The sequence below is a fragment of the Olea europaea genome, unplaced genomic scaffold (genome assembly GCF_002742605.1).
Source record: "Olea europaea var. sylvestris unplaced genomic scaffold, O_europaea_v1 scaffold3207, whole genome shotgun sequence".
In the NCBI taxonomy this organism is placed as follows: domain Eukaryota; kingdom Viridiplantae; phylum Streptophyta; class Magnoliopsida; order Lamiales; family Oleaceae; genus Olea; species Olea europaea.
Window position 1 is genome coordinate 42747 of NW_019250912.1, and position 9744 is coordinate 52490.

Genomic DNA, 9744 nt, shown 5'->3' on the forward strand with positions numbered 1-9744 from the left:
TGTTATATTTAGCAACACAATTCAAGAAGTACCATACCGGTTAAATTCATCACAATCCTTTCTTGAGATCATGGATTCAAATCCTCATTGTCCCTCCCTTATTGAATTTTGATAAAAATTATAGAATAAAAATAATACATAACAAGTCCATTGACAAATATTGGAATTTAAAACTTGAAATATATTAAGGCTGGCTCTTACCAAGTAAGCTACATGGATGTTTGGAGAGTATGATTGGTTTGCGATTAGATCAAGCAACACTAGACAATTTGCTTGTTCCATCTCCGGTCCGGGCACATTACCTGTACGATGTAAATCTTGTTATTAGGCTCGTGAAATCATTTCTTGCCAAAGGAGTATGGTGTTTGCCATTGAGTCGACTGAAGAAAGTGGCTAGCTTAGTAGATTTATATATAGCTGAAGTAGCTCCCGATCCTCACCTGAAACCATCGAAGTTCTTGGCTCTAATTAGGGCCCTGCCGGACTCTACTAGAGACTCTTTTGATGGAATCTACCATTCCGTAGATTTGTATCTAGAGGTATGTTATATATATACTGTGAATTCTCGTGGAAAAGTATATCACAGATTTGATTGCACATCCAGAAAATGGTGATTTAATTTCTTGATATTGATACTTATTTATTTATATAGTTCTTCTCTCGGGAAATGACTTAATGGAAAGCTCATTCCTCTGCTTTATTCCTCTGAATGGATAAAAATCTGAGTGAGAAGTCGGTTGTTATTAGAAATCCATGGCTAAATTTTGATACACAAACAGGAAATGATAGTTGGAATATTGGGTATTATTTGTTATAGAATTCAAATTCTAGTGGTGGATTTTCATACTCATAAGTCGAATCTGTCCATGCGTTATCATCAAATATCTCATCTTACGGCTTGCAAATGTCTAAACGATTCGAACAAGCATTATGTCTTCTAAAAAGGAAAAAAAAAAAATATATCAAGTATCATTAAAATGAAACACATTGAAAAAATGATGAGAAATTGAATGGCTTTCATGTAACCTTCAATGATTCAGATCACGAGTTAGCTCAAACAAAAATTCACAACACTACAGCCAAAAAGTTGCAATTAAAATCCTCTTCATGAGTTCTAAAATCTATCTCAATTTTTTTGGTGTAATATATATATTCTAACACGACAATATATAAAATAATGATCTCGTTTCATGCCAAAATATGATTATAACTAATATAGAACATCATAGTAGAATCTTTATAGAACGAGATCAATATGCCGTCCAAACATGTCAAAACAAAAATAATTCCCCACTGCATTAAGGTGAAATTATTTAGAGTTGGATAATCCCTTAAAGGCCACTACTTCCCAAGAGCAAAAACAAAAAACTTGAAATTAGACTGATTCAATCATATGCATTGACGATTCACTTCATCTTCCTTCTCCGTTCTTATTAGACCCCATTAATAAAAGATGGGATGGATTAGCAGGATGTGGTACACTTTCAATCGGTTGTTTGTTCTTCCCTAAACCTAAAGTTGAGCAGCGATTTGGTGATGACATCTTCTATGAACTATTAGGATTTATATGCTCAATGAAAATCTCCAATAGACAGATTTCTTGTCTGAAGAACAAAAAATGAGCGTCTGTAGTGGACTATATTACGAGAAACTATCATCCGAGGCCTTAAACCTCCTCTCTTCAAACACAAAATTCCCATCAAAATCTGCAGTCGGAGCCCTTAACTTTCAGCAGCGCAGACTCAAAAACTTGCTTCAACGCACAAACCAACCAAATAGCTTTACCAACTCTCCCATTTTTAACGAAACAGAGCGCACAGAGAGGAAAGACGAAAGCTATGATGAAATTGTGCTTTATGCAGGAAATCTCGATTTCTCAATTGAGAATGAGAGGATCAGAGCACATTTACAAGACATGGAGAGTGCTGGAATTGGAAAAGTTTTGCAGGAAAATGCAAATTCAGATGACAAAGATGATGAAATCAAGATTATCAAACCAAAGCAATGCTAAATCTGTACCTAGACTTTGGTCATGAAATAAATTTGTATCTCAATTTTTACATATATGTGTACTGTGTACATAGTCTGGGACATATTCTTTTCCTTTATTTTCTGCATCATAAAAAGTGGTTTGAGGAAAATGGCTTTTACAGAGAATGAAGTATTGGCTGTATAGTAAAAGTATGAGAAAAACTGTGTTTTTTTCCTGCAGAAACTGATTATTCTCTGAAAAGATGAGTTTAAGCAAAAAATGGTACAGTAAGGTTAAGTCCCTTTTCAATACCATTATCATCTTGGGACAATCCGTGATGTTGGGCGACAAATGGTCTGTAGAAATCCTCATCAGAGTCAGGGGGATTTTACTATTCCATCTGACTCTGGATCATTGCTTCTCATAAACACCGTTTCACTGGGCCCTGAACAGCTTGATACTTTCACCTTGCTGTGGACCATTCTTTGTTTGAGCATCTTCAATGTTGGGTCCATCGATCTTAAGAATTTTAATGTCCTTAAACATAATTTTTTACAAGTATAGTAATACTAAATACTTGAATAAATTACATTTTTATTTCCAAACGAAGACATTGTTGAAATATCGACGTTCGACCCTAAGATCACCTAGAGTGGGTGAATAGGTGAATATCGCGAAATTAAAATTACCAATTAAAAGCAACAAGTTACTTTTTAATTGTTTTAGATGTTTAATCAATCAAGTCAATTTTATCCTATGTCGAATTGCTACAACAGTCAATAAAATAGTAAATAACATATGATTTGTTGACAGATAAAATCCTTCATAGGATTAGAAATTTCGGGGATCAAGCTAGTAATTTCCACTATGAATAATAAGATCTTACAGTATGATCTAGCTTAGAAAACTCACTAGACTTGTTGATATAATTATTGCAATCTACAAGATCCCGCTAAAACGTGCTTCACTCATAAATGTTCCCGACTATCTGGAATTGTCTATCATTACAACTAAAAGAGCCATTTGTAACGTTCAAAAAATGTTGTTGACGGTCTTTAGCAATGTTCAGATATATGTTACAAATCTCAATATTTTCGTAGAATAAAAGGATACACCAATGTTTTTTGAATGTTGCTAATAACATTTTTGCAATATTTTTTGAATGTTGCGAATAACATTTCGCAACGTTTTTTTAGCATTGCTAATAACATTTTTGCAAAGTTTCTTGAATGTCGCAAATAAAACACCATAAATAGTTCAATGGACAAGTTTGCCTCCATTGTTTCCTTTGAGGGTCACTGATAGTTACCAGCGGATCATGCCGTAGGTAAAGAGTAAACATTTTACCAATGAATTTTCCGTTGGTAAAAGTGTGAATCTTTTACTAACGAAATTTTCGTTGGTAAAAATCTTAACCAACACCAACTGACTTTTCGTTGATATATGTCTACCATTACAATTGGTAAAAATCAATGTTGTAAATAGCCACATGGTAAAAATTTTATTTATTTATTTATTTATTTATTTATTATTATTATTATTATTATTATTTATTTATTTATTTATTTAATAATTATAATATTTTTTTATTTTTAGCCAACTGAATTGAAAGGCCAAAATATTGTTTAACTCCTTATTGGATCACAAATTTATAGAGGGCAACTACAAAGATATTGTTGTAAATTTCCGATGCGGGATAAGTGAAATATTTTTACCAACGGATAATCCATTTCTCATTGTCAACAAAACATCCGTTGCTGAAAGATCAAAATGTTAAATGGTTATATTAGGCACGGAATATCCGTTTGTAAAGAGATATCATTTTTACTAACGGATAATCCATTTCTAATTACCAACGGAATATCCGTAGGTAAAAGATCAAAATGTTAAACGGTTATATTAGGCACAGAATATCCGTTGGTAAAGAGATATCATCTTTACGAACGACAAATCTGTTGCTGATTATTGTAGTTAAAAGTGAATTACTTTTACTAACGGATAATCCGTTTCTAATTACCAACGGATGCAATCCGTTGGTAATATTCGGTACATCACCTACGAAATATCCGTTGGAGGAAGATCCAAATGTTAAACGATTACATTAGGCACGGAATATCGGCATTCGTTGGTAATATTCGGTACATCACCTACGAAATATCTGTTGGAGGAAGATCCAAATGTTAAACGATTACATTAGGCACGGAATATCAGTTTATAAAGAGATATCATCTTTACCAACGGAAAATACGTTGCTAATTATCGTAGCTAAAAGTGAATTACTTTTACCAATGGATAATCCGTTTCTAATCACCAACGGATTGCATCCGTTGGTAATTTTCCGTAGGTGAAAAGTTTTTTTTTATCATGTTTAGTACATTGTAGAATTATTATTTAGGTGGCCAGAAGTTGAGAGATTACCTATTTAGACATTAACATCAAAATTAGATATATTCTATGAATTGCTATTTTGCTATTTATGATTTTTTAAAATAAAGTAAAATCATATTTAAATCATGTCCCCAGATTAACTAGGCGATGCCCATAACAAGTGAACCATTCATATCAATTTCTTTTGAATAAATGAACTTAAGAAATAAATTACTATACTGCTATCAAACTTTTACGAAAGGTTAAGGGATCACATCGGTTTAATGTGCAGCAAAGATGGAGGGCCTTGGTGAATTTGTGGAACCGAGCATGAGTCAAAGAAACAAAATCACGATGAAGTTAATATGATCAATTTGTTCAAATTCAACTCATATAACTTCTCTACTATCTTCATTTCCTAGTGTTTAAAAAGAAAAAAATATCATAAATTGTTCGATGGACAAGTTCCCCTCCATCGTTTCCTAATTTTGATGCTAGGAGTCCATTTTCTAGGGTTTGGCATGTTTAGTACATCGTAGAATTGTCTTGACATTAACATCAAAATTAGTTTTTAATATATTCTATGAATTGGTATTTTGATATATATATATATATATCATGTCCTCAGATTAACTAGGCGATGTCTATAACAAATGAACCATTCATATCAATTTCTTTTGAATAAATGAACTTATGAAATAAATTACTATACTATTATCAAACTTTTGTGAAAGATTACGGGATCACATCGGTTTAACATACAACAAAGATATCCTTGTTTCAAATTGAGGGCCTCAGTGAATTTGTGGAATCGAGCATGAGTCAAAGGTACAAAATCACGATGAATTTCATATGATCAATTTGTTCAAACCCAACTCATCTAACTTCTCTACTATCTCCATTTCCTAGTGTTTAAAAAGAAAAAATATCGTAAATCGTTCAATGGACAGGTTCCCCTCAATTTTTCCTAATTTTGATGCTAAGAGTCCATTTTTTGGCCTAGGGTTTGGCATGTTTAGTATATTATAGAATTATTATTTAGGTGGCCAGAAGTTGAAAGATGACCTATTTACTTGACATTAACATCAAAATTAGTTTTTAATATATTCTATGAATTGCTATTTTATATTTATTATTTTTTAAAATAAAATAAAATCATGTTCTTAGATTAACTAGGCGATGCCCATAACAAGTGAACCATTCATATCAATTTCTTTTGAATAAATGAACTTAAGAAATAAATTACTATACTGTTATCAAACTTTTGTGAAAGATTAAGGGATCACATTGGTTAACGTGCAACAAAGATATCCTTGTTTCAAATTGAAGTGCTTGGTGAATTTGTGGAACTGAGCATGAGTCAAAGATACAAAATCACGATGAAGTTCATATGATCAATTTGTTCAAACCCAACTCATCTAACTTTTCTACTATCTCCATTTCCTAGTGTTTAAAAAGAAAAAATATTGTAAATCGTTCAATGGTTCTCCTCCATCATGTCCTATATTGACGCTAAGAGTCCAATTTTTGGCCTAGGGTTTGACATGTTTAGTACATTGTAGAATTATTATTTAGGCGGCCAGATATTAAAAGATTACATATTTACTTGACATTAATGTCAAAATTAGTTTTTAATATTTCTATGAATTGGTATTTTGATATTTATTAATTTTTAAAATAAAATAAAATCATATTTAAATCATGTCTCCAAATTAATTAGGCGATGCCCATAACAAGTGAACCATTCATATCAATTTCTTTTGAATAAATGAACTTAAGAAATAAATTACTATAATGTTATTAAACTTTTGCGAAAGATTAAGGGATCACATTGGTTTAACGTGCCACAGAGATATACTTGTTTCAAATTGAGGGCCTTGGTGAACTTTGTGGAACCAAGCATGAGTCAACATTTGAAGCCACCACTAATGGTGAGTTTCAAAAGGGCTATGTGCATTATTATGAAGCTGCACAATGATTTGAACATCGTTGTAAATGTGTTGCACACCATTTTTTTTTTTTTTTGGAAATCTTGAAAATTAATGATGTAATAAGTGAAAATTGTCCTTGGGAAGGAAAAAAGTGTGGAAATATATATATATATATATATATATATATATATATATATATATATATATATTCCGTAGATTATGAGCATAATAAGCATAGTCGGAAAATTGTGTTCTTTGAGTTCCTTGTGTCATATTAATTTAGATGACACATACTATCCAACTTCTACCCCTTTGTTCCTCTTTCATTCAAAACCTTCCCAAACAAATTGTGACTATTGGTAACATGGAACGAAAGTGGCAAATATGTTTTGTGGCAAATGAACAAACTAACTACTTGAGTACAAATCAACAGTCCTGTCATTATAATCCAAGTTATTGGAATCATGAGTTCATAATGTCTCTCATGGACGATAGTCGGATAATACATTCTTTCTTCCTTGCCGCATGAATTAAATTAAATCTTGCCTTTGAACATATCCTTCACATGTAGACTAGATTTATTTGTTACTCTGCACATTTCTGACAGCTATTTATAATTTATTTTTACTCTATCCAATCAATATTTATCCTTATATTTCATGAGACCTATAAGTACTATCTGCTTATTCACCATTAATTTTATCTATTCACAATTCAAACCAATGACAAACAACTCCAAAACACATAATAAATTTTTCACAAATAGCTGAACGAGGAGACGTTAACTCATCTCTTTTCTATCACTAATACCATTTTAAACTATTTATATAAATTTTAAGTTATAAGAGAGGAACCATATTAATCATTTGAATCTCTTCTTTAACTGTTTAACATATTATAATATTTAATATTACACTTTGTGTTTTCTTTTTACCTTGTTCATTGTTCATATATTATGTGTTGCATATAGAGGGAAGTTATAAAGTTGAGTAATCTTGGAAAAGGAAGTGAGATACATGCTTGACGATGAAAGTATGGAGCCATTGGTTGTTCTTGGATTAATTGATAATATTCAATATCTAGGTTTGAGATACTGCTTGAGAAAGAGTACAAACTGTGCCTCGACCAACGTAATTAAAACCGATCATTCTCGTCTGGTTTGAATGATGAAACCGGGCTCGAAGTCTGGTCAATTAGATAAAAAAACTCATCAATTTAAAAATCAATAGAATGCGTGACCCGTCGGTTTTATGAAAACCGTTGATCTATTTTCTACTTTTCCATTCCCATCATGTTATTTTAGGATTTTAGCAGATGTAAAGATGGATGAAGCTTATTGGTGTAAAAAGAAAAAAAAAAAAAAAAAGGTTATCGGACAAGTGGAGTTGGTAGCTTATCTTTGAACTTTAATTGGCTTAAATATATGTATGAACATAAGATTATTTTTGTTGTTAAATTTGCATGTGATCCATCGTTGTCAAAGTTTCTGTTCAGTGAACTTGTAGACTCCTAAATATAATAACACTGAAATGTTTTGGACATGTGATTAATTCAGGCAAAAACTACTACTTAGAAAATTTAATATCCTTATTTTCTTTCTTATCATGAATTCATATTTCTTTGTTTTCGTCTCGTCATTGTTGAGTGTATTTTATCCTGTTATCTTTCATATTAATAATTGGTATGAGTTTTATTTTATTTTTATTTTTATTTTTTTTTTAAGCTAGCATTCGAAAACACTGAGGTCATGAATTTGAGTTTCGTTTTAACCTATTTATAAAGATTTCGAGTGTTGAATCATTGAAAAATGAGTTCGATATACGCAAGGAAATAAAAAGTAAGTAATTAAATGTAATTTTTCTTTAACATATACTTTTAAATGAGTTGATCTTATATAATCAAAATGAACACATTCATTTGCACCAAGTATTCGTTATTATTAAACTTTTAGTAGATGTTATAAAGGTAGTAAAAAACAAAGGAAAACGAGGAGGAAAAAAAAAAGAAAAAAGAAAAAATCCACCAGGGTGTTAAATTACAACATTTCTAGCACTATAGGCAGGTACTCTACTATGCATTTGACCTACCTTTGTGGGACAAGTGGAGTTTGATAGCTTTCTTTGTTCTTTCATTGGCTTAAACCTTTGAAAGTGGGACAAATTGCATTTTTTTTTCATATCCTTGTACGTCATCCATACAACTTTATAAATGGAAAATGTTTTAAACGTGGGATTTAATTAATTTTCTTCCTATGAATCTTCTCTGTTCACACAGTAACTACTTTAATAAATTGAATTTTATTTATCCTTTTAGACTTTCTATCATAAATTATTTCTTTATTTGCTTCATCATTATAGAGTATATTTTATCTTCTTATCCTTTTACGACTCATGCCACTTATCCCGAGCCACATGAGCTGGGGATTTCCAAGGGGGACGTGTCTTCCCTGGAAATTTCGGGCTCACTTTCAAAACCCTCCTTTTAATGTACTTGGTATAAGTATTCTGAAGCTTAACTTGCTATCGAGCATACTAAAGTCATATATTTGAATTCTATTTTAACCTACTTATGAAGGTTTCGAGTGTTGGAGCGTTAAAAAATGAGTTTGACCTACACAAGGAAATAAAATATTGATAAATAAATATATTTGTTTTTTAATATTTGCTTAAAAATAAGTTGGTACTAAATAATCAAAACGAGTCGACTTTTAGTAGATGTTATTAATACGGTGGAAAACAAAGAAAAATCAAAGGCATTAAATTACAAGCTTTCTAGCACGAGCCAGGTACTCTACTGATGCAATTGACCTACCTTGCCTTGAACAGGTAACGAGACAGGTGTGGAACCAAAAAATGCTCGGCTTGCCCTTCGTCTCGACTGAACTCGCCCCATTGCCAGCCCTAAGACCAACGTTATGCATTAAAGTTTTGATTCGACCTATTTACGAAGGTTCCAGCTCTTAGTTCGTTTATGAAGAAATTAGTCATACCTACACATGAGAATAAAATATTTAAAAATAAATGTTATCCTTTTTTAACATTTGCCTTTTATGACACAGTTTGTCTCATTTTTTTTAAAAATTTATTTTTCTACATATTTATTTTTAATCACACTTCACACAATAAAATATTTTACAGATAAACTTAATTTTTTATTATTATTTTACAATCACATATTCTTGAAAAATTCATTATTCAGGACAATATTTTTCAAAAAAAAAAAATGACTACGAAAATGGGCTAAATGAGTTAGCCTCAAATGGTCAAATATTAAATAGTAAACATGACGATAGATGCATGACGATAGATATAACAGGTGGGAGCGACTCCACTGATTGATTTGACCTAGCTTCCTTTTGGGACAAATAGTTTAATGAAAAATTCAATAGATTTCTTACATCTTTGAAGATAAGACTATTTTTAAATTTTATTTTATTTTATTACCGTCGCATGTTGCATGTGACCATGTTCAAAA

General features: G+C 31.3%; 1 protein-coding gene across 1 annotated transcript; it reads left to right on the plus strand.

The window, feature by feature from the left end:
- The first annotated feature begins 230 nt into the window (after positions 1-230).
- Positions 231-2011, plus strand: LOC111385562 (BTB/POZ domain-containing protein At3g22104-like). Its single transcript, XM_023009964.1, has 2 exons — positions 231-539; positions 1592-2011. The coding sequence occupies exons 1-2, from the start codon at positions 231-233 to the stop codon at positions 2009-2011; spliced, it is 729 nt and encodes a 242-aa protein (XP_022865732.1).
- Positions 2012-9744: the final 7733 nt, after the last annotated feature.